Source organism: Aulostomus chinensis, chromosome 12 (genome assembly GCF_037954235.1).
Source record: "Aulostomus chinensis isolate RoL2024-O1b breed Wild chromosome 12, RoL_Achi_v1.0, whole genome shotgun sequence".
NCBI classification, from domain to species: Eukaryota; Metazoa; Chordata; class Actinopteri; order Syngnathiformes; family Aulostomidae; genus Aulostomus; species Aulostomus chinensis.
The window spans coordinates 8426123-8451884 of record NC_141331.1 but is presented as its reverse complement, the minus strand read 5'-3'; the positions used below and the strand labels follow the sequence as shown (position 1 = coordinate 8451884).

General features: G+C 43.0%; 1 protein-coding gene across 5 annotated transcripts in view; it reads right to left on the bottom strand.

Annotated features, from left to right (window-relative positions):
- The window catches only part of map2 (microtubule-associated protein 2), an 80127-nt gene that overhangs the window by 11230 nt on the left and 43135 nt on the right, over positions 1-25762 (bottom strand). Inside the window, exons 5-17 of one of the 5 annotated variants that reach the window (XM_086219918.1) lie at positions 20983-21245; positions 13350-13439; positions 13060-13134; positions 10459-10674; positions 8224-8523; positions 4310-7141; positions 3973-4215; positions 3644-3781; positions 2901-2962; positions 1293-1409; positions 893-1034; positions 586-642; positions 120-421 (exon numbers count right to left, since the gene is read on the bottom strand). In XM_086219918.1, coding sequence (XP_086076044.1) covers positions 120-421; positions 586-642; positions 893-1034; positions 1293-1409; positions 2901-2962; positions 3644-3781; positions 3973-4215; positions 4310-7141; positions 8224-8523; positions 10459-10674; positions 13060-13134; positions 13350-13439; positions 20983-21193 — 4785 coding nt within the window. In that variant the 5' untranslated portion in view covers positions 21194-21245. Of the gene's footprint in view, positions 1-119; positions 422-585; positions 643-892; positions 1035-1292; positions 1410-2900; positions 2963-3643; positions 3782-3972; positions 4216-4309; positions 7142-7276; positions 7387-8223; positions 8524-10458; positions 10675-13059; positions 13135-13349; positions 13440-20982; positions 21246-25762 lie in introns of those variants that run through there. The other 4 variants (XM_086219919.1, XM_086219920.1, XM_086219921.1 and 1 more) reach the window with 4 other exon arrangements.

The following is a 25762-nucleotide window of genomic DNA, read 5'->3' as shown; positions in this document are numbered from 1 at the left end:
CGTCTATCTCTAGGATTGTTAAAAAAAAAAAAAATCACATTAAAACTAATCCAAAACAAGCAATTAGTCAGAACAGAGCTAGAAGGGAAGGAAGAGGAAAACTGGGAGATGGGTGTCACCTGTCCTCCTTTAGGCTGGTACTTGATATTTTCTATGGAGCCGATCTTGGATTTGATGTTCTTGAAGTCAGGCAGTGGCTGGTTGATGATGCGGAGCTGCTTGGGCGTGGTTGCAGGTGACTTGGGTGGGGTGCGGACCACAGCCACCTTCCTGTCGATCAAGCTGAGGGAGCGTGGGGTTCCAGGGGTCCTTGAGGATGAAGAGTAGCTGGGAGGAGTCCCTGGGGTGATGGCTGTGGAGCCGGGGGTGCGGGGGGTTGAGTGGCCACTGCGAGCTGAACGGGAACGTACTGTCTCTGTAACTGATGGGGAGGAAGAGAAGGTAGAGACTGGAGTTCAGGAGGGGGCTTTCTTATAAAATCTGAAATTTAGAATAATAGCAACTAGTAACTGCATGGTAGTGTATTGTGTGTGTGTGTGTGTTTTTTTTTTTTTAAAGAGCAGAGGTGTGGAGAATCCCTGTTACCTGTCATGCTGGGGGCTCGCCCTGTCCTGTGCTCCGCCCTCATCTCTGAATGAAACGCTACAAGAAAAAAAGAAAGAAGAGGAAAATAATGTAATAAGGAGGAAAGAAGGGTAAGGTATCCAGGACACTGAGGATAAGGGAAGACTGCAGACTTATAATTAACATTTAAACAGCATCTGTGTTTGCATTGATTGCATCAATGTTGCTTTGGCCTGTCGAAGTCTGATTTAGCCCAATAGTGGTTTTAGACACACCTCCCAGATGCTAGTTAAAAGCAGATACTTTATCAATTAATCAATTAGATTACATGTGGGTCTGCGGGGAGCTGTTGAACCAGAACTGGTGATGGAGGTGGAACTCTCCTCGTGGTCATGGTATCCACGGCGACTCAGAATGGAGGCATGCCGAGGGAGGGAAGAAGCCTTGTCCGGGCTCCATGTTCTACCGTCCTGTTGACACACACACACACACACACACACACACACACACACACACACACACACACACACACACACACACACATTAGAGACCCATAGCAGAACCTTCAGCCAGTTAGGTACCTATTAACTGTTGATTTGTTTTCCCTGTGGTTTTTGTTTTTTATTGTTGTTTTTTGCTAATTTTGCATGAAGACTGCAACAACAGACTTAAATGGGTAAAATTTCACAGTAAATTCTCCACATCCTGCGGCACTTCTATCCACCTACCTTGTCTTTGAACCTCGGTAACACAGATGCCGAAGATGGACGAGGTCTATCTAATGAGGAAGCCACACTGGATATGGAGGTGGGGATCTTTGTTAGTGGACAACGATGAGCATGGCACTGAAATGGCACAACGATGAGGCCCGGTGGGTGAGACACACAGCACCAAACAAAGGACACAAGCTGAATGTAATAATGCTTCCACATGCATTATCAAAACAAAAGATCTGATGTCTAGTTTGTGGAATGAAAAATAAGGTGTTGACATCAGATCTAATAAATCCAGCTTATAATTCATGGACATTTGTCATAAACATGTCATCATGACAACTAAATGTCTGCAACATCTAAATGCGAAATATTGTTAAGCATGCTCACACAGAAATTATGACTTCAACATTGCACAATACATCCAGAAATGTATTCAAAACTCTTAATAACATGTTCAAATCAAAGTGGAATACAATTTGCACTCAATAAGCCAGAATACAATTACAGTATACTGTGATGACATGACATTTAAGATATGCACACACTGTGTTGTTTTACACACACCAACTGTCATCATTACAGCGGAGGAGTAAAACGGAGTCACGACCACAGCCACCTGAGAAATGTCACGGGGTGAGGTTACACCCACTCAGTAGCGCTAAATGAATATGTCTTGTGCACAAATCCACTAAACTTGGCAACGATAGCAATCACTTTCCAAAATGCAAAGGCGGAGAAGGTTGGCAGCTTCAGTGATTGCTGAAACAAAAACCTGGGTGTGGGAGGAGTTTGGGGAGGCCATGAGTAAGGACTTTCAGGTGGCGCCAAACAAGTTCTGGCAAACTGTCTCAGAAAGGGGAAGCAGGTTTTGGCCCAGTGGAGGACAGATTCTGACCCTCACTTGAGGTGAAAGGACACTGACCTGCTTGCCCTCTGAGAAGGAAGCAGAACTGGACGACTCTGGGAATTCTTATCCATTTCCCGGGCAGAGGACAGTTCCTCACTGTTGCTAGGGTTGGATGAGATTTGCCTGAAGAGTCCAGACCTGAGCTGGTTTGGTCATATGATTAGGATGCTTCCTCAGCCTCTCCTGTTGAAGGCGTTCCAGGCACAACTGGTATTAGAACTTGGGGTAGACCCAAATTATGCTGATGGGATTGTTAGTCTAATCTGACCAAGGAGCGCCAAAGGGTCCTTCAAGAGGGAGGGCATTCCTGCGGATAAGAAGTCTGGTTTACCGTGCTCAACTTACCTTGTGACCCAGTCCGGCGGACAATGAAATGGGAATGGAATTTATTGTCGTGATGAATATCCAACCAAATTTATGTTGTGTTTCATTGGTTACAGATTTGCAATAATTGCTAGAGGTAGAGGTTAGACAACTGCTCCGACTTTACTTGTGTAATGTCATACTGAAGAGACACCAAATGGGTGTGAGCGACAACAGATAAAATTCAAGATTTCTGAAAATTCACTTTCAACTTTCAACTGCCAATTTCCCCACCGAGGGAAGAATAAAGGTTTATCTTATCTTATCTTGCTGTTTGCTTGTAAAGCCTCACTCTGCGCGGTATTAGTGCCAGGGGTCATACTCTTGTCTGGCTAGTGGGGCATACTCACCGATGCTCTGTCGTGAGACCGTCTGGCAACACTGAGAGGCTGGTGACTGTCTGGCAGCGCCTCTGAGAGAGACAGACTCAGCGTCAGTAAAACTGGAACACACAGTCAGTTTACACTCATGTACCTGAAGGGGGAGGATGAAAGAACCTTTGAGAAATGTTATTCTGAGGGTGTATCCTTCTCAGGATTTTTTTGGTTGGAAAAATGCTTGACCGAATATTCAGACAACCTGGATGTTTCAGACAACAATATAAAGGGTTGGCACAATGTGTAACAGACACCACCGCAGACAACACGACAGTACATAAAATATTTCAAAACCGAAAAGAGGCAATAACTTGTATGAGAAACACAAATAAAGATTGTGGAGACAAAATGAATGAACAAAAAAAAAGACAAAATAAAGCAAATATAACAGTTAGATTTTATTGAAATCATATACAAAGACATAACATGAAAAAAAATAAGTACGTAAACGGGTTGAGTCAAGAGCAGTTCGACTCCAGGATTCTTGAGGTCATTTCCACAACATACCAGGATGATTGTGTAACTGTGAAAAAACTCCCCACCAGTCAGACTGAAGAATCATTTTGCTCTTGACTCAATCCTTCCAGAGGAACATCACCTGAGTGACCGCAATACCAAATGAAAGATGGTGGATATGTGCTGCTGTGGAAACTGGAGTGCTGGCGGATCGGCAGCTGAAATCACCAGTTGCGTGACAGAAAAAGACAATGTGTCACCTGTGTGTCTCCTTCTGGGACAGGAATGGTGCTGAAAAGACCGGGTCTGGCGGACAGCTGGTTTCAACGCACTCCTCTTGGATGGGGATTGAGTTTGAGCCTCCATTTTTTTGGTAAGCTCTGTCTTCTTTATCACAGCTACATTATTAGAGGGAACAGGGTCATTGACATAAGCAGTGACATGTCTACACAATGCTAACAGACAGGAAAAAGACAGAACGTGCTTAATGAGATGACAAAATATGCACTTAGCCCAAGCAAAAAATACCCGACTGCTTTAACTGTGAATGCAGGAGAAGAAACAAGTAGGTAAACAAAATCATGGGAACCTTTTTTCTTCTTGACCTCCTCTCTGGGGATGTAGACCGGTTCTTTACGGACAGGTTTGCGTTCAGGGGTGGAGATTCTTCCTTTAACGCGCCCTCCTTTGGTCTTGGGTTTGACTGGCTTTTCCTGTTTATCCGTCTTCTTCTCATTTGTCTGCTTACCCTGGACCATAGAGGGCCTTTTCATTGGGCTAGGCATCTTAGGCAAAGGTTCGATCTGCTCTGTAACCATGCTCTTATCATCATCTGCAGTGTGTCCAAACATGACAAACATGATTATATTTAATTCGTTGATTATCCATGTATTGCAGAATGGTACAACCCATGAAAGCCATCTCACCTTGCGTGTCCACCCAGGAGCTGTCCAGGATGGAGTCGTCCATTGTGGTCTCATCTCTGTCATAACTTTCTGTTGGACCCTCTGTTTCCACTGTTTGACCTTCCCTCTCCGGAGATGCGGGGGTCTCAGGAATATCACAAACCTCTTCTACGTCTGCTTCCTTGGCCAACTCCACAGACTCTTCCTCCTCATCGTCGTCTTCTTTTTGGGCAGTGACACACAGAGCTTCCCCCTCAGGTGGAGCGGAGAAACGAACACTGTGTCCTGGTTCTTCTGCTTCATCAATGGTCTGGACCACAGTGATAAAATCATCTTCAACTGTCACCACAGACTCGATGGCAGCACGAGTCTCTGAGATGTCTTTCAACCCCGCTGCTCCGGCTCCTCCCCCTGTTTCAATTTCAACCTCCTTCATCCCTTCTTCTACAGGTTGTTTAGTTTCTTTCTCAGCAGGTTTCATCACGTCTTTTCCCTCTGGCTGGTCTGTGACCTTTTTGTCCATCTCAGCCAGTTTCTCTCTCTCCTCTTTCTCTTTTAGTTCCTTTTCTAACTTCTCCTTCTCTTCTTTCTCTCTTAACTCTTTTTCTTTCCTTTCTCTCTCCTCTCGCTCAAGTTTCTCTCTCTCTTCTTTTTCTCTTCTCTCCCTCTCCTCTTTCTCTTTCCTTTCTTTCTCTTCCCTTTCTTTCCTCTCCCTCTCCTCTTTCTCTCTCTTCTCTTTCATCTCCTGCTCCTTTTCTTTTTCTTCCCTCAATAACCTCTCTGCCTCTTCTTTCTCTCTCCTTTCCCTCTCTTCCCTTTCTTTGATTTCCTTCTGTTTCTTTTCTGCCTCTTCCTTTATTTTCTTCTCTGCCTCCTCCTTCTCTTCTTTGATTCTCTTCTCCGCTTCTTCTTTTTCTTGCTGTTCCTTAAGTTTTCTTTCTGTCTCCTCTTTCTCTTCTTTGTTTACTCCTAACACTGGTGAAGCTACTCTTTTTGGGGAACCATAAAGTTCTCTTTGTTTAAGTTTGGAAGGTGACAAGACTGGGGACAGGAGCTTATCATCATCAATATTGCTCTCCACTGAAGAGGTGGGGGAAGTTTTGACAGGCCTGGCAATACGGTCTTTAGCAACCCCTGTCAGCTGGTAGACATCTTCAGCATCCACCTCCTCATAGGCCTCCTGGTGGACCAGTTTCACCTTCTCCCGAAGCTCCTGCAATTCTCGTTCTTCCTCCAAACTGAGAGGCCTGTCCTCCATCTCCAATTTGCGTATCTGTCTCTCATAATCAGCAATTTCAGTTTCAGATGCTGAGCCTTCGCCACTGGCTTGGCGCTCTGTCTCAGACCCTGACCTTCCACCTTCTTCCAAAGTCACAGTGACAGTTGGTGTCACAAAGGATTCCACAGGTGGTTTCGTTCGCTCAGTTACAGATGTAGTTGGCTGATCGTGTACAGCTTCTTTGCCTTTTTCGTCAGAAGAATCCTTTCTCTCTGCCTGCTTCTTATCTTTTTCTTCTTTGACATCAGCAGCTCCCGATAGCTGGCTCGTGTCCTCCATAGATGTATCTCTTACTGCTAATTTCCTTGCTTGCTCAGCCACTTTCTCCTCCAGAACAGAGGGAGTAAAGACCTGTCCAGAAGTGTCTGTTGGGCTGAATACATCTGCAGGGGATGGCATTGGCCCTGAATATTCACTGAACACACAATAGCCCATCTCTTCCAGCTGGCTGTCACTCTTCCTGATCCCAGGACTCTGTTCCCCTGAAACAAAGCCAGCCAGTGGGTCTTCAGAGAAGGCAAAATCAGCTTGAACTGACTTTCTACGGGTGATTTCTGGGTCAGTGTTTTCTGAGGCCAGTCTGGAACGGGTACCAGCGAGGTCCAGCATTTCAGGCAAGTCTTGTGCCATAACTGTACCATTTTTACCGGGCTGGGGTGATTCTGGTGACTCTGGTTCAGGGCTGGGTTTTGATACTGGTTCAGTTGTCCTTGGAGGAGATGAAGAATCTGAAGTGACAGAAGCTGCAGTCTCCAGGATCAGAGGAGGGAAGGATGGAGGCTTTTCCACTGAGGGAGTAGTGACTGGGAGATAATCTGCTGACTCGTCTAGACTTCCACTTGTGTATGACATGATATCTGTGGCCAGTGGGGAAAAGTTTCTCATCTTGCTTTGGCCACTTTGATCCAATGCTCCAATAGTGATGTTGAGTGAGTAGCTCCTTTGCTCTAAGGCCAGTTTGCCTGGGGAAAGCCTGCATTCATTACTCCTGTCGGGAATTGACATAACTCTGGTGTCTTCAGCTGTACTCTTTATGGTTTCTGGACTGTCCTGGGCTTCAGCTTGTGCACTGAAGCTGATCTCCAGAGCCTGGGAATCAACAGTATTCTTCTCTTCACCAGCTCTGCTCAGTTCATAATAACCTTCACCCTTCTGGGAAGGATCATCAACCTTAGTAGCTGATGTTTCAAAATATGCAGACATGGCAGATCTATCTCTTGTTGCGTCTGCTCCTTCAACTTGGACTCCCATCGAGGAGAAATCAGAGGGGGCACCAATGCTGCTGAACTCTACCACCTCCACTGATGGCTGCTTCTCCGATACTGTGATCGGCTCACCATATGCAGGCTGAAGGGTAAGCGGCCTGGCGGATTCTTTGGCTTGGTTTTGAACACTGGGAGGTATAAAGGAGGGCATATCCATGGTAGGACTTTCTGGTACAACTCGTTCACCCGCAAAGAACCCCTGGATCTGGGGCTCAAAAAATTCCTCCGGGCGTTTCTCTGATCCAATGCTGTCTGGGCTCATGGAACCACTTTTCTCGCTCCCCTGCTTGTCTGAGTCCATCTTCACAGCTGAAAGCACATCTGTAAGTTGGCTGTTTTGAACACCATAGTACAAGTAATGCTTTAGCATGCTGCGAGTGAGATACAATTTTAGCCAGAGACTGGGGAAGCAGAAATCAGGCAAAGCTTTCATCAGAAACTTACAGCACAATGATCCGGCCATCACTGAAGAACGGCAAGATTTATGGGGTCCACCAAGTCACAGATGGATGAGAATATGGCATGGCATGTGACGGAAGCGGCATGAGGCAACTGTGGTACTAATTTATGGGAAATAAACAATCATTGATGGGATGGATATCCATGCAACTCCTATCAGCAGATAAAAAGAATGGCATTTCTGTCATTCTTTGTCAATAAAATGAAATGTTATGATATTTTGGAAGGGTTAAAATTTATAAATGTTCAAATTTTGTTCACATCAAATGCCTTTCGGTATTGATAATGACCTCCATGTATCATTAAAAATACAATTAGCACATACAAGAAGAAGATTGCTCCTGAATGACAAAGAAATACCAGCTAAAGTAACAAAAACAAAGCTGAAACTGGCATTTTGCTGTGAAAATTATAAGGATGAAACATGTTTCTGAGAACAACTACAACACCCTGAACATGAGAGAGCCAACATGAAATCCCCTGCCAGTTCTTTACACAAAAGAATGAATATTATGATTGATCCATGTTTACTAAGTATGATTTAATGCTAGCAATGCAGTGGCATACCATCACCAAGCCATGTGTAAACATAATGAGACACCTGTAAGCATATAGCCGGAGCTAAAAAGCACTGTCACATTGAGCAACACTTCACTCATCATACCAAAACAAACCAGCCGGCCATAAAAAAACACAGCAAGAAAAGAAAATACAAGCGCAAAGGTAATATACAATAAAACCAGGTTAAGAATGTGATTCTTTCACCAACAAGCCTGTGTTGCCTTGCAGCCACAGCAGAGCACAGGGAGAATGATTGGCCATTCCACCCAAAAAATGCTTATGTTTATGGATTCCTTTAGACACATCTGGCGTTCTTATACAGTGGACAATGCAGTAACATGCAGGCAGGGAGAGCAGAGGGCAGGACACACCTGTCTCAGGGCTCTCCTCACCCTCTGCTTCCTCCTCCTCTCTGTCCAGAGAGCTGTCTGCAGCAGCACTAGCTGCCTCGGCCGGCCCAAGAGTTAGATTCTGGGCCTTGTCTATGGCCTCTGCCTGCTCTAAAGGCTCAGCTTGGGGGCTGTCCAGCTCGGGCTCTTCCCCGCTCCATTGCTGCTCATCAAGAGCAGCCTCGGATTCTGTAGCCTCTGCACTCTCCTCCTCCTCCTCCTCCTCCTCCTCCTCTTCCACCTCCTCCTCGAATTCAGCTGTAAGAGCCTCGATGGTCTCTTCTTCTCAAAAACAGGGTGAGAGGGGGAAACATTAAGACTACAGGCAACACAGACTTGGGTAATGTGAAAACATAAGTTATGATGGGACACTTTTAGCTCTAGGAAGAAGTTATCTAGAGTGTTCACACATACAAGTACATTACACATAGGCACCGTGTATTGCATGTGCTTTCTTTCTGTTCGTATGCTTTCTTTCCTGCTTTTGGTGCTTAGCTTACATGGCATATGCAGAATATATTGATTCATGGCATGTGTATATATTTTTCTTAATTCCCAATATCTTTTCCCCTAGAAAAAGTGATTGTCTAATCAAGAATCTTTGGGAAAAATATAACCTTTCCCACCTCTCTCTTTCTCTTTCACACACCATGCCTACAACCCAGGTTGCTAAAAGACCAAACCAACTTATTCAAATGAATAAATCATTTTAGTGGCCATCTTCTCCAGAGCCAGATAAGACGGTAGATGTCATTCTAGCCTCTGTGCATGATTTGGAGGCTGAGAGCAGCTGTCCACTAGTTAGCTTTGCACAATGAATGGCAGTGTTTGGGAAGTGTTATCATATCTTAATCTTGCCCACTCAGCTGCCAAATCCTGTTGTAACTCCTCTGTACAATCTAGTTGAAAGGTTCAGATTGTTGGTTTGTCCAGATGTAATCTTTGGCCATGATTAGCAGTCGCCATTGCTGGACTAGTCATGATAAAAGATTTAGTCTTTAGAGTTTTTAAGTGCAACTCCCATCACTGCAATCCGTCAGGAATGTATGCTATGAATCCATTTCTGAAATTGCACTCGCAATTTTTAATTCTTTCTTAGTGAATATTACAAACAACACTGGTGATATTAATGTACCTAAAGGCCATTTTGGACAAAAATGTATTTGATGACTTTTGATGGAGCCACGCAACTTTTCCACTCATTATCATTCATTGTGCTAAGCTAACCAGCAGTCAGTTGGTCTCTGTAGGTCTCAACTCTCTACTGCTTGCTCAGAGGACAGGATGACATCTACCTTATCCCCTGGCTCAGGGGCCAATGGCAAATAAGATTATTTCCAAAGAAGCATTCCTTTAAAAGAAATTGAGGTACAAGTGAAAACATTTCCTTACATTATGCCTGTGCAGAAACATTTCAACTCAGAGTACTCCTGACATTGCTTACTCTCAAGAAAAGAGGACTCTGAGGCACTCAAGTCAAGTCCAGGAATATCAAATTAATGATCTAATTAAATTAAAGACAGGCGACAAGAGCCTGCAAAGTGTTTTATCCAGAAAGTTCTATGAAGGTGTGTGATTGCAAGAGAATGAGGCTAAAAGTCTCCCCATGTCCACACTGCCTAATGGCAGTTTAGAGTGCGAGTAGAGAGTTTAGCAGCAGATTGTACAGCATGATTGCAGGGGTAAGGGGTACTTCTGGGGAACTAATAAAACACAAATCTGATTTTAAAAAATTGTTATAGAAAAAATATATTCCTGCATGGAGGTTGTGCAGTGTCACTGAAAAAGTCTACAGTATCTGGATCTAAAGTTGTGTCCCAGCTCTAAACCTTGTGTGATGCTACTGATGAGAATCGTGTCCACTGCACGACTGACCATGAAGCACTGACATCCCTACTATGTGTTGAACAGCATGGCAACCACAGCTAGCAATGGCTTTGGTGAAATAAATGACAAAAAATAATTATGACTTTTAAACAAATCTGAAATTACTCAGATTTTGAGCGAATGAACATCACAAGAACACACAAACACACACCAAGACAAAGAGACGAACTGACGGACGGAGAGACGGAAGGACCGGAAGGGGGGAGGGATGATGGGAAAAGGTCAAATCACAGAAGAAGGAGAGTAAATTGATGTTAAAAAGAGGAAGGAGAGAAAGAAAGAGAGGAGATGGATGGGGGAAATGGCAAAGAGGAACCATGCGTGGTTCACCTTCAATCTGTCTAAAGGCCACAGCCTGCCCAGTGGGGCGAGAGCCCGAGTGCGTCCACTCTGGGCTGAACAAGGGGTGCTCATAGTACTCCTCGTCGGAGTGGTAGGGGTCGTCCTCGGGCACGGAAACTGAGATGGAGGGGGCGAGGAACTTGCACCTCTCCCGAGAATTTTGGAAGCGGCGGAGAGGGCCTGCCTCCTCCTTATCCCCTACATCTACAAACAAGACAGACACAAGGAGAAGAACTGCAGGGAAATCTGGACACACAGACTAAAAGAGAGTGAAGATGAAGAGGGGGGAAATGAATAAAGGGAAGAAAAAACTAATAAGGGAACACACCAAAGAGATGTCCATCTTAAACTTAATTTGGCCTAACATTGATGTTTTCTACTCTTTATCATCTGGTTGGTCACTTAAACTGTGATATGCATTTTTGGTCCAATTTTGGACCGACGGCATCTGTTAAAATCGTGTACTGGTAAAATAAATATTAACTTTCTCAAAAAAAATCATCGCCATCTCTTCCTGTCAGCTGTCATACAGCTGCGTATCAAGATGGAAGTCAAAACTTTACATTTCAGTCTGCTTACTCAGTTTGCACAACAACACCCAGCTCATCCTTTAAATGTTATATTTAGTATTTTCTCATAGGTACTTAAGATTTATGTGAAGGCGGCGTACTGTGCATTCTGTCTTAGGTTTTTCTTATGTTTTTATGCATTCTAATTAGCTCTTTGCTGTTATGTATTGCTGTTCACATCATGCGAGTGAATAGAGCCCCATGAACAGAACATTCCACTGAAGTCATGTAATTGATAACTATCCCACTCAATAATTTAGTTTGCAGGAGACAGTGGTCATATCCCAACAATATACCGTATGTCTTGTAATAGTGGGGCCAATGTAAAAATATTTGTTTAATAGGAGTTAACAGTTAAGAGGTGGCATTTCATACTCAAATGAATCAACTGAGAACAGCTATGGTTCTATAAATTTACATGATCAGCGTGTTCTTCTTCACATACGCCCTTAAGTGACTGATTAAAATGGACATTGTCTGTAGTGAAGAGGGAGAGAAACGGAGGAGAAAATAAATGACCTTTAAATTGAAATTCGTCAAAGAAAACAGAGTCATTGGAAAGGGGATTTCAAGAGAGAGAGACAAAGTTTGATTGAAAGCAAGAGAAACACAACACACACAAGACACTGACAAGGAGACAACAACTCAAAAGTGACCAAGCTTTGTGAGTCATACTCTGGGACAAACAAAATGATTCAATTGCATAGTTAGGGGGAAAAAATGCGGTTTAAAATATGAACGATTTCAGCTTCATAAGAGGTACACAACAGAAAAAGTGACATCAATAGTGATTTCACCAAGAACAACAGTAGATCTGATGGTAGTGACATTAATAGGTAAAAGTAGGAGTCCTTCGCTAACCCACTAAATACACAAACAGTGCCAGACCCCAACTAATCTTCACTTTAAAAGAAATTTGAGAAGAAAATCTGCATAACTCAGCACTCCTATGGCCCAGAGATGACCAACCTCCAAACGTTTATTCTCTTTACCTCAACATCTGGTCAAGAACACAGAAGAGCTGCCATCTTGTCACACGCAAAAAAAGCCCTATGATATCCATCCTTAATCCCAAAACCGTACTGCATCACATTAGACTCCTAAAATAAATTCCAGTCTCTACACACTGAGCAGAAAGAGAGCATGAAATATATGCTAACAGCACAGCAACAGCAGTTAACATTCTACCATATATCTTCATTTGAAAACAATTTTCAGTCTCTGTAACGCGCCACATTCAAAATATTAGACGTCTGGCTAACACACACACACACACACACACACACACACACACACACACACCAATACACTGAAACACACACTGACACACTACATGCTTAGCTGAGCCTGGATAGCTGGCTACGTTAACTAGCTTTCCAGCTAATGGTAACTTTTTGACTGAAGCCTTCCTTACAGAGTCTTATGTGAGAGTAGCTTTGTCTGCAAGTCATGTTTGCACAGCTCAGCACAAATGTCCGAACATAACACAAAAAACAGAGTGGACAAAAACACACTATGATTGGACAAATAACGTGAAGTTGGAGTGTTTCATTGACTGTCAGTATGTGGGGAAGACAGCGAGGTATGACGGTTAGAAAGGGAAATGGAGTAATGATGAACAAGGAGTACTTTTGTTGTGACATGGTGGTAGTGTGGTTCTTCCTTTTAGAGATTAAAATGGTGATGCCGATAAAAACTACAAATTGTACCGGTTACAGATGTAAAATGACAACGAGGGAGCAGCACTTCAGGAGAAATCCTTGTTTGAGAAATGTGGAAAATGTTCCTGCTTTTAACAACATTGGTACTGTATAATTCCTGAAGCGGTACCAATGGTTAGTTTGTACCCTGGAAGTGGGACAGGTGCCGAGAGGGGGGATTAAAGAGCAACCCCAAAATAACCTCAGCACCCTAAAGTGTTGGCAGTGACCAGACTCCAGAGGCTAGAGTCGTGAGATAGGAGGAACAGCACTCTAATCCAAAATGGAGACTTGCTCTTGTATACACTTTGTTGGCCTACCTTGTTCAAGAGGACCAAAGTGCTCTGCAGCAGGCGAGGGAGGAGGTGAGGGAGGCAAATTAGTGGTGTCTTCAACTACAAGAGAGAAAGAAGAGAAGGATACCGTTATATCAGGCACGCATCCAACATGTCAGATACATTTCAAATCACCGTCTTTTATTTATACTGGTCTGTTGAATTAAAGCAATAAAACTTGAATAGCATGAAGTGCTCCAGCGTGTGTGTGTGTGTGTGTGTGTGTGTGTGTGTGTGTGTGTGTGTGTGTGTGTGTGTATGTGTGCGTCACCAACCTGATGGGAGCCGTTGAGTCTCCTGTTCCCCCTTAAGCACCGCCACTGCCTCTGCCGTGACTTCCTGTACGATCCGCGCCGACACTTGCTCTGAACACAGAAGGTCAATTGCGATGAAGACATGAAGGAAATATATGGGTGAGGGGTAGTGGTGGTGGTGGTGGTGGTGGGGGGGGGGGGGGGTGTCAGAGTGGAAAATTGGCTTCAATCAGAAGAATGGTTGGAGAAAAACACCAAATACAACAGCTGTTGCATGTAGCAGGACACTAAGGTTGTACCTCCAAGGGTCAAGCTGTGAAATACATCTTCTTCCTTGAAGACGGTTTGATGCTCAGTTTTCATGATATGCCTCAATTGTCAAACAGATTCCCAAGAAATTGTGAGAATTTTAAATAAAAAAACCTGTTATTAGCTAATTTATTCATGAATTTAAAACAGCAACAACTATATATATATATGTGTATAAAAAAAACTACAGCTTTCTAGCATACATCGAGGTCATAAAAACCATAACTATTCTCTGGTCATGTTTAGAAAATGTTAAAAATTATAAAATGTCATCAGTTCATCCTTTCATGCAAGAAGGAATACGACTAGGAGTGTAGCGAGATGTTACGGAGATAATGACCTCAACCTTCGACCACCAAAATTATATTCAATCTGGAGTCTAAGTGAACGTTTGTGCCAAACTTGAAGGCATTCTGTCAAATCGTTTTTGAAAAATCCCCTTCTCAAGGCTAAAAACATGTTTGGTGAGGTTCCAGAGACCTTGTCTTTTGAACAACAAAATCTGAATCGGTTCATCTTTTCTTTCAAGTGAACATTTGTACTAAATTTGAAGAAAGACCCTCGAGGCATCACTAAGACATGTGCTCACGAGAATGGGACGTGTGAACAGACAACGTCCAGACAGGCGAAGGGATGGATGACCACAAAGCACAATGAAATAGAAATCTTAACCCTAATATGTAAAAGACCATCCATTCTAACTAGACCCTACGAGCTGGACTTCCCTCTTCCATCTTTGAATGGTGCCACACCTTTTTGGCAAGGGAAGGGAATCTTCTAGCCATGACATAAAGGTGTATACATTTTATCAGAAGTGCTAAAGACATTACAAACACTATTTGGTATAGACCAGTGGGTGGCAGTCATAAATGCAGTGATACTGGGCTGCTGGTGAAGTGTCGCCATGGAAACCCAACATCCCTGCAGACAGAAAATTCCACCTGGACTAGAGATGAGAGGACATCTAATTTATTGAAATGGGTTCAATTTCTCACTATTTTATCACAGCCGAGGCATTAAGGACGTGTGCGGTGCAAGAGGTCGGAAAATATTGGATTCAGAAAAATGATACTGAGCTTTTAAAGTGAATTGACTCTTGTTTTCGTTGTGTGTAATGTTTGTGTGCTTTTACTGGTTGTTCTGAATATTCTGATTGAACGCGGTAGAAATGATTCGTAAAGGCGTTCATGTATTATGACCTACAGCCGATCGTTATTCAGACTCTTACAAAACTACCCCCAGTATATCTGATGTGATCACATCAGCTGTCAAAAGTTTTTGACCGAGTCAGTCATGGAAATGGAGGGAAAGGGGAAACTTTTGAAGAAAACCAGGGATGCTGCTGTTCTCCAACATTTGGAGCTGAACACGGAATACAGTGAATCGTGTTCGAGGCAGAAACACAGTTCAGTCCTTTAAAACTTGATCTGAACAGCCCTGTGAGTGTTTGCAGATATTAACCACGGCCGTCTTTTTAGTACAGCATTATCATCTCATTTATATTAGCTGGATGTTTACATAATTGGTGTCTGGCACTAATCTGTCAGCCAGTTTGGGTGGTGTAAGATTTAGTGGGCTGTTTGACGCTTGTAAATATCTGCTGCTGTTTGACTGTCTGCAGTGACCAGACTCCAGACGTCTTTTACAATTCCCCTTCCTCTTTTTATCTTTTCAAGCAGGAGGATGAAATGTGATTCCTCAAATGCAATTTCACCTTACCTTCCCTTTATAAGACTCGCTACTGAGTTCAGGCTTTCACAAAAATGAATCGAAAATTTCATTTATAATCTTCATGACAATAGTCATAAGTGACAACATTTCGACGCTGGTGGCCAGCTTATGCTAAATGAGGAGACCAACTGTAATCATACATTTATAATAACAATTCATATATATTGATATAGAAAAAAGACACAAAGGGGGTTGCTTATCAATTTTCATTTGAACATGGCTGTCTGCAAATGGAGCCAGCAGTCATTTGCATGGTAACAGTGGTTTTGTGGCGCTTGGTGCCGGTGTCATACTGCAGCTTTTTCAGGACCTTTTTTCAATCCAGCATCACCCACACATTAACAAGGCATATACCCCTGCAATTACACACACACACACACACACACACACACACACACACACACACACACACACCTCACTGAAAACACACACACACACACACGCACGCACACACGCTTCCGGGAACACTTAACACAGCCCACTCACCAACTCAAAGCAGCCATTGCCTATTTGCAAACATGTACCAAGTATTCACGCTTTACAGACAAAATGCTTCTTTCAGGACTGGAAGAATACATTCAATGGCTGCGCTTAACCAAACACGACAAAACCTCAAGGGATGCCCTATGAGAGTGCTAATGGTTACATGCTCCTGGTGTTGCATAAAACGCTCTTTTTAAAAACATCAAAATTGTTTAAAATTACTATGCTATACTCACATTTAATTTTGCATTTATTCATTATTTTAATCCAAAGAAAAATGGCAAAGATCCATGTCCAACATATTGTGGTGGTTGGGAGGAGATATCAGCACCGGGTGCTGATCCTGACATAGTTATTTGATCTTTTATGAGAAGTTAGCATTGTTGAACATCCAGTTCCCTAAAAGTCAAGCGGTATTTCGAATGGGATTTTATCCAAATGATGTGGTTAACACAAGCCTAAGATATTCTAATTTTCTGCTCTTCAGCTTAAAATTTATCAGTAAATACCACTCCTGTGATTTTTGAACCTTTTGATGTCTTAACAATAGCAGTTGCTATTAAGAGGCTAAAGCAGACAATGGACCAAGTCACGTCATCACACCAAAAACAAAAAAGTGTGAAGCTACTTGGAGTGATGCTGTGTCTGTGGTGTAGTTTGTTCATAGCGTAATGTCAGCTTTGGACTTGCAACAAATGAATTAAAGCTTAAAACAGCCTTTAAAAAAACAAAACAAGACAAGACATAAAAGTGGTGTTCATTTCAGAAAATAAATAAATCAATTAATTAAATAAAAAAACAAAAAACAAAACGCAGTTCCAGACATGCGTTTAACACATTTTTGTAGGGGATGAGGACGTGGAAGACATGGATTCAGTCAGACATCATAGATGTTTAGTCACGTAAAAAGATCCACATGCACACTCACAAAGCAACCAAACTGTAAAAAATGACCTGTCACATTCCCAAAGATAGCTGGTGGTGATGAAAAGGAGCCTGGTCTGGCCGTCTCAGCATTTATCTGACAGAATGATGTCAAATGAAATATCAGCCTGCCTTTCATCAGCACTGACAAGACACTTAATCACACGTACAATTAGCTGTGAGACAGACTGGCTGCATCACATCTGTGCATCTTACATGAATTAATAAGAGTCCAAAACACAATCATACTCCCCCAATGAATGAAAAGCATTTATTACCTGTCTGACAGGCAGGATGCAGCTGAGAAAGCTCCGTCTCTGAGCTGAGACTTCGTGTGGAAGCTCAGAGACAACGCAACACACAGCCTTACCGCCACACATGCACGCACACACACACGTGCGCACACACACGCACACACACACACGCACACACAGCAGGGCTGAGAGGGCACAGAAAGAGCAGCAGTGCCGTTTGGTTTGATATCAGGCAGCACCCAAAATGTGTAAGAAACTGGTTACCTTGGTAACAGACTGGTGGGCCACTGATTTTGGTTCCAATATAATCTAAAATGCCAGCAACATGCTGAGGCTGTTTGAGCCTTTATGTCTGTAGCCTCCAGTAAATAGCAGATGAGACAGATGAAATTTGGGTCTGTTAATGTAATAACCAGCATACATAGTACATTTTCAGTCACTTGATGCCTGATGTCTTTTTTTTCGACCCAGTGACCGGGTTGAAGCATCCTTGAGCAAAATACTGAGCGTCTAATTGCTCCTGACGGTCCTGCAACGGACTGGTGACCCATCCAGGGTGAACCCCGCCTCTCGCTCAGTGTCAGCTGGGATAGACTCCAGCCCCGCGACCCTTAAGGGATTAGTGGTATAGAAAATGGATGGATGGGTAGCTCTTCATTTTCAGTAACATTTCAACTTTTTCAAACATTTTTATCACCACATGTATATGGATAAACCATGTTGAACAAACCGCACAAAATGATAATTGTTATGTAATGCACTACTATTAGGACACACAATTTTCTGTTCAGTTAAAAACACATACATGCATCACATTTACAATTTATCCTGAAGTAATGGCAATGAAAATGATTTTTGAACTGTCTAGAATCCCTATCATTGTGTGATGTCCCTGTCTGTCTGTGTTTACATAGTAGGCAGAGCTTTATCTGAGTAAATTGGTCAAATCTCCACTCAGCTCCAGCCAGACATGCCGACTGAGGCTGATGAGCTGGAGGGCTGGCTGACACGATGCTCAGATACTTATGCCTGCTCACTCAAACACACACACACACACACACACACACACACACACACACACACACACACACACACACACAGAAACATCAGTCAGTGCAACATGGACATGTCTATAGCGAACTGAACTGAACACTGCTTTGAACTCTTTCTATTAAATCACTTTCGTTGCTTACTGGGTGCCCCTGTTCAGTTTTTGCTCTTGACCTCCTTGGACATGGCACACTGGCTTTTCCAACTTTGTCTCAGAGGAAAGTCAAGGGGGCAATTTCGTGCTTCAATGGTTCTTGTTTTTTTCTGAAGAGCTTTTCACTGGGCCAGAAGGTTCAGTGAGTGCCAGCAGCAGCCCCTTACAGGGACAGTTTCAGGGGAAAAAAACAATAAGTACCTTCTCCCAAGTAGACACTACAGTGAGGATGGGGATCGGTCTGTACTGTAAACCCGAGGTGATGTCATCATTTAGCGACACCTTTGAGGGCAGCTTAAACTCAGAGTGCAGATAAACAACATCAAACAACTGAGAAGGCTGCTTTTCATCTTTGTGTTCCATTACGTTGTTTCAGTGCCTGGAATACCAAAGCTATTGCTAAATTATTACATAAACTCGTGACTTTGCATCACAATGGAAACGGCTAAAAGAGCCAATGAGTGGCTTTTCCTGTTTGCTCCACCTGGCAAGTTCCTGCGGTGAAAAGCTGCCGTCTGTCACACATTCCCTCTTCACTGATTTGCTGCTCTCCTCAAGAGCAATGTTAATGCATGCAGACAAGCACAGCTTTGATTACACAGCTGTTGGGAGAATATGTCATTATCGTGCTGATGATGAGAAAAAAAACGATCACTATTGTTATCGCAGTCGAATCAGGAAAAGGGGAGGAGTTTGTGTCAATGTGCCAGGAAACTTTCATTCATTAGGGTCTGTGCTGTACGCCCTGCTGCATCGATAACAGTTACAGTTTTCATCATGTTAACTTCTGGAGAAACATATTTGTTGGTCATTTCAAAGACAGCTAAACAGAGGTGTCTTCACTTTGACGAGGAAATATGACGGAGGAAGAAATAGTTTTCAGAGCATCTGTAGACACATGATGTATTTGCTGAGATGTAGTCAGGAGTTCCAACTCACATTATTGGTTCACGTCATTCCAACAGCTGCATAATCAGTGGGACTTTGGCCCTGTATTTTTAAACCCGGGCCTTACTTTCCAATCTTTACGGGTCTAAATAATCAATAGTCAAATATCAATCGATAAAGGGATACCTGACAACTGCACATCACTGCTTTGTGAAATACTGTCTGTCTGCTTCATATTAACTTTTTACTTGTTACCAAATCCAAAGAGAAAGTATGTTTGTAGGTTCTAAAATCAGAGAAACGGCTGCAGCAACAGTACCACTGTGCATCCTATGTAGACCCTACAATGGAATTTTATGTAAATCAAGTAGTGTTGAGGCTGCACGGTGGTGCAGTGGTCAGCACTGTGGCCTCACAGCAAGAAGGTTCCGGGTTCGAGTCCTGGCTCGGGCACGGGATCTTTCTGTGTGGAGTTTGCATGTTCTCCCCGTGTCTGCGTGGGTTCTCTCTGGTACTCCAGCTTCCTCCCACAGTCCAAAAACATGCAATTGGGGACTAGGCTGATTGAATACTCTAAATTGACCGTAGGTATGAATGTGAGTGTGAATGGTTGTTCGTCTCTCTATGTTGGCCCTGCGATGGACTGGCGACCTGTCCAGGGTGAACCCTGCCTCTCGCCCGTTGACGCTGGGATAGGCTCCAGCCCCCCGCGACCCTTAATGTGTAGGAATAAGCGGAAGATGACGATGGATGGATGGAAGTAGTGTTGAATCATGTTTACCCCCTGGAACCATTGGGTGGCACTATGACTTAAATTCAACTTGAAGATGTCTTCAGGAAAGACTCTCATCAAATGAATGAAATTTGGGGGGAAAAAATTGGAGTCCATTTAGAGTTTGAGTTCTTTGTTGAAAAATCAAATTGGCCGGCCCTTCCACAGTAACACTGTTTAACAAACACACAGTTCTGACAGCTTTTTTGACCAAATTTGAGAGGGATCTGGTTAACCCATTACAAGGGTTATATCCAAGCGTAAAAAAATGAATTCCCTGTTGCTACCATGTGGCAATATGATTTATTGCCCCAAAATGTAATAGGGTCTTCCTTGGTCCATACTACACCCTTCCATCAAGTTATAAGAAAATTGTTCCCATCGTTTCCATGTAATCTTGCTAACAGATGAACATCAACGAAAACATCAGCCACCTGCAAATATCCAGGGAAGGATTTTTTTATTCTCTTTCCTGAAGCTTTCTTTTGAAGTGTTTCAAGCTTTCGATCCTACAAGTCAGTGAAATTATTGGAAATATAATAACTGCCATTCAACGTACGAAAACACCTGTGCAAATTGTATCTTTCAGTATGTTGACCTCAGCAGTTTCCTCATAGAAGGTAGATGAAAAGCTAATTTGGCTCTTGTCAGTGCACGCAAAATGGCATAGACTGTCTCTGCAAAAGCTACAAAAGAAAGGGACAAAAGCCCAGGCAAATAAATTGTAGGGGAGCTGTTGTCATGGTTACACCATTGCTACATTACTGTTCTTATCTTCGGGGTGGCGGTGGGGGGAGCGGTGTAATGGTTGAGGGGTTGGGAAACAAATTTGAAATGTTTAATTATAGCAGGGTTAATAACAGTCTGTGACTCTGGTGAGGACTTGGAGTACTGCAAACCCACACGCAGGAATAGACAGAACCTACATAGTACATACGCAGTAAAACACATTAGGGACTCACATACTAACAAGTCACACAGCGTATCACTGACAAAAGTCATAGAGGCTTGTTTTCCAACTGTATTTTGTTCCTAATACAGCCAATGTGATGACAGGCAAAACAAAACAATTACAGAAATACATCTGACCTGCAGTTACAGCGTGAGCGCCACTCAGCTCTCCATTGAATCCGTTCTCCCTGGCAGAGTAGGAGGTTGTGGCCATGTGAGTTCCACCCGTCTGGCAGGTCCTGTAAGCAGAAGAGGAGTAGCCATTGGCTCCGTGGGTGCCAGTGGGTTCCTGCCCTCCTGATGGATCCCACTGGGGGGCACCGTCCTCTGGTTGTCGATCATCAGCCATGCTGGTGCGAGCTAGCAGCAAGGGAGGGAGGGTGGGTGGGCGAGTTCTTCTTCTAAGAGGAGGGAGGAGAGAGAAGGCAAAGCATTGTAAACAGTTGTCAGAGATATTAGGTGCAAAGTTAGCAGTTACATAGAGGGGAATGAGCGGTGGCCAGAGCAGAGGAGGCTCTAGGACATGCTACATCAACCACCGTCACAAATCTCTTTTTGTCACTCTTAATCCGTCCTGCAGCCTCACTGAGCTTCACTGTCAACAATTCCGAAAGTGCATCTGTGCTTTTATGTGTGTAGGTGGTTGTGTGAAACACTGTCCTTGTCAGTGTTTGCAAGCAGGTGACAGCCACAATTGATTTGTGTGTGTGTGTGTGTGTGTGTGTGTGTGTGTGTGTGTGTGTGTGTGTGTGTGTGTGTGTGTGTGTGTGAGAGATGACTCAAATGGCCAGTGACCCAGGTGGAAATGAAGAGAGCAGACCTTGGATTTGAGTGACTCATGCAGGGGTAGAGGGGGTTGAGGTAGGCTCTCATCAATTTGACAAGATTCCTACCCGTATTGTAGACAAACAGGTTGTATCAGGTGGCCACTGTGACTTACTGCCTAACTGATGATCGAACAGAAAAATGTCCACACAGAACTAACAGGAAAAACAACTATCCCAACACAACAGCTTGGTTAAATCACGCGTTATCTTGTGTTAAAGACTTTTACTCCTTGCTTTTATGTCCGGCCATTTGGAATCCTTCTCTGAGCTCGTACTCAGATCATACTGAAACAAACACGTTGGGACACGTTCTCTTTTAGGAACAACAGCAACAGAAACACAAAGCTCTACTAGCGATGACCAGGAATTCAAATGCTGAATGCAAAAAGTATCTGTGACATTGATCCACCAACGTACATGCATGGAAATGAAATACCCTGCTGAGTGTTGGTGATTGATCCAAAAATCGGAGAGGAGGTCAAGCAGGAGCAAATGATGGAAAATATTGATCAGGCTAAGTAATCACCGAAGAGATTCGATGACCTCTTGGCAGATATTGGGGAGAAAGTGGGGGGAGGAGATGAATGGGTTTGATAGAGGTTACCATGAGATCATTAACTGGTAGGTGAAGTCCTCAACTCTGACTCTGCTACTATGATTACACCTGAGGTAGCCGGGACAGTTCAGACATTCCCTTCTGTGCTTAACCCTCAAATTTAACTTGGTTAAAAGAGAAAAATAATGTATCACTTAGTTACATGTGGTTATTTTCTCTGTATTATAGTGCAGTAGGAGGTATTGATCATTTGTACATGCAATTTTATTTTTTTATTCAGTTCGCTTTAAAGTTTAGGGAACTTTTAGCAATTTATGTTTTTTAAGTTTTCTTTAATCAATATATTTTTATTCATTTCTATTATTCAGGTTGTTCACAGTTTACTGCCTACTCCAAAAGGGTTTAGATTTTTTTTTTTTTCAGCTACCTTATACGTACTTGTTCATTTTTTAAAAACATAAAGTTCTTTTGAGCGTTCTTTCACTTTAGGGCAGCTTTGTGTTGGGGTTTTGTGTTGCTGTAAATGTTTTATAAAGATTTCAATATTTACTTCAACTGAATATCATCTATCAACCTACTAGATGACTTAGATTGGGGAATTGATCCCAATCTGATGACATCATAATTCGTCGTGAGACACTCACCGAGTGCCCTGTACTTAATTTTCTCATGAAGTTAATGGTATTTTTGGTGCTGTTTGTTCCTCTTTCAGCAGGATAATGCAAAATCTATATGGCAGATTTTCACCAAACTCTGCAGAGATGTGATAATGGACCAAGGAAGTTCTTTTTCCATTTTGGGAAAGTTTAACATTGCAGACAATTGTATTTTTTCCACTGGGTTTGGCAATGTCTGCCTTAGGGAATGTAGTGTGGGCATTCTCACAGTCCTCTCTATTTGCACTGCTATTCATTTTTGTTTGTTGTGAGCTGTTCCATTCTCTCTATAGACGATGACATTGTATGAGGACATAAGCCTGATGTGAGATGGTTTCAGTCCAGAGATAAACAGCAACAATTCTGGTCTTCAAACATCCAAATTAACGTAACCTTTTTTTGAAAGAACGGATGAACAAAGGGGTTGAGTGAGATAAAAGACAATAGTGAAGCAACGAGCAAGCACAATGGAAATGCTGCGAATCACAAATGCTTTGTGATTATTGCAGGATGGATGTGGGCCGTGGTACTTCAAAGGTTTGCCAAGCAGTCTGTTGTTCATAAAAAGATGTTTGAAGGAACAATTTGTCATTTAGCTCTGCAGTCCACAGAGACCCAAAGACTGACAGAAAGTCTTGCAGAAAAAAAAACAGGAATTCATAACTGCAGCCTTAGACGGCGGTACTGCTACACTGAGGACTAGTCACTGCACTCAGAGTACATTCAATATGAGACAAACGGTTTAAAAGGTGACATCACACAAAAAGCCAGAGTAAAACATGAATAGAAAACCACGCAGAATAGCATTAACAGACTGACAGCATGGGCTAAATGCATTGAATATGTGATATCGCTAAGCCTTTGCAGCCTAAATGGATCATGTCAGGGTCAATTGAGCTTTGTATGACTCAGCTATAAAGGGAACATCTTGTGAATGAAGCCCCTTATAGAGACTCACTGTGCTGACTCCTTCACTCGATGCTCACTCCAGCTCTATCCAAAAGCCAGTGTATTTTCCATCACTCCCTCAATGTCACACTGTCTGCTGCCCTTCCAAAACTGTGACCTTGCTTGAGCCTCCACCGGAGAGCACTTCAGATATTAAAAGATCCTGAAAACACAATGATGAGTCTGAGGTCCCTATGCTCCGTCTCACTGCTGTCTGTCTGATGACTGAAGGTCACTTTGAGCTCTGTGGCAGACATCTAGATCCAGCAAGATCATCCTCAATGCTGGCTGGACTGGAGATTTGGGACACTAAATCATTCTGAGTGTGTATGGGTGAATGAAACAGCACCACCTGCTGGGTTACAGCTCAGAAGAGAACAGCTGGCTGCATCACACAGCACTGAGAGGAAGCAAACTGATTTAAGAGAAATTAGGCAACACTTTCACCTTGAGTGTCATCCCTGCCAATTCAATCACCATGCATTTGCTCTATTTGCCAAAGTAAACTCTGGATATGATGAGCAGCCAGTGGCAGCAAAAAAAGAGACGCTTTGGTGAGGAGAGGAGCACAGACGGTGGATTATAAGAGAGTGATGCAAGTCTTATGAGTCTGGGGAGAAAAGGAAGCAGAAAACCGTAGATCACAGCATTACCAGGCAATATTCAAGTGACAAATTAAAGGAAAAGCTGCCATGAGGTGTCTTGGAACGATTCTGGGCCACCGTGAGCTGGCAGAACAACTTCATTTCACCTTGGCATTTCGAAGTGTTTAGAAATTGGCTTGAAATGCAGAGTTTCGCATTATTAGCAAGATACAAAGTGCTAGACAGTAGAAAGGCATACACCTCCACCACTGCGAACCAAACCCTAAGTAAAATAAGCAGGGGTAAGCGGGCACAGCGCTGTCGACCACAAATTCCAACACTTTCACCGAGATCTCTTCCATAGATCTAAACGCATACATCATGCTACACTGGAACTACACGGGATACGTATGGGTCAGTGGCGAGTACTGGGGTTTTTATGCAACCACACCTGTGCAATTTCTGGAGCCGTTTCCTTAGAGACTCTGTTTTTTTTTCAAATGGCTGGAGAAACACGTTGTCTCTTGGTGAGGACAGAAGAGTAGACTGAAAAAGTAGAGATGTGTCACATAGTTACGATCGTGTCTCGTGCGATTCACGCGTTCAGCATGGTTGCTCCAACTGCCATGATAATTGACTGCAATGACAGTCACTTTAGACTTGCCACAGAGTACGAACATAATTCGATGCATTAGTACACAACGCAGTATACTTGTGTGGGAGCATCAGCATTTCAAAATGTTTCTCCTCTCTTTTACTCTGTTGTTTTACTTTAATTTGTCACCTGTCTGTATACTGTCTAAATAATACTGTCCTGAGGCATTGTGTCTGGAGGGGGTGAGATTGTAAGGAGATGGTCACACAAGTAGACAGCAGGTCTGTTGCACTTGGCAAGATGCCCGTGGCCCTTAGCCAAGGGGGCGGTTGATGCTGATATGCTCTCTCTCACTCGCCAGGGATGAATGACTCAACTGGACAAGACTACTGTTTGAGATTTAATAAGCTACTCTTTTAGTTAAAAATACTCTACCTTTTTACGCTGAGGACTTTTAATTATCCCAAGCACTATAACCATTGATTTACGCTTGCCACTCAGTAATGGGTTGTGATGTTAGGCTTGATTACAATACAAAAGCTGACATCCTGTCATTTCCTACTTTTCTCATTTACGCCTATAAATAAAACACTTTCAAAAAAAAAAAAATCTATTCACACACACAAGACGCTGCTGATTGAATAAAGAAATCAACAAAATATCATTTGAACAAGCGCATATGAAAACAGTTGTAACATTAAAAATGTGTTGACATGCCATTCTACTATTGAACACAAGTGTCTGAAACATAA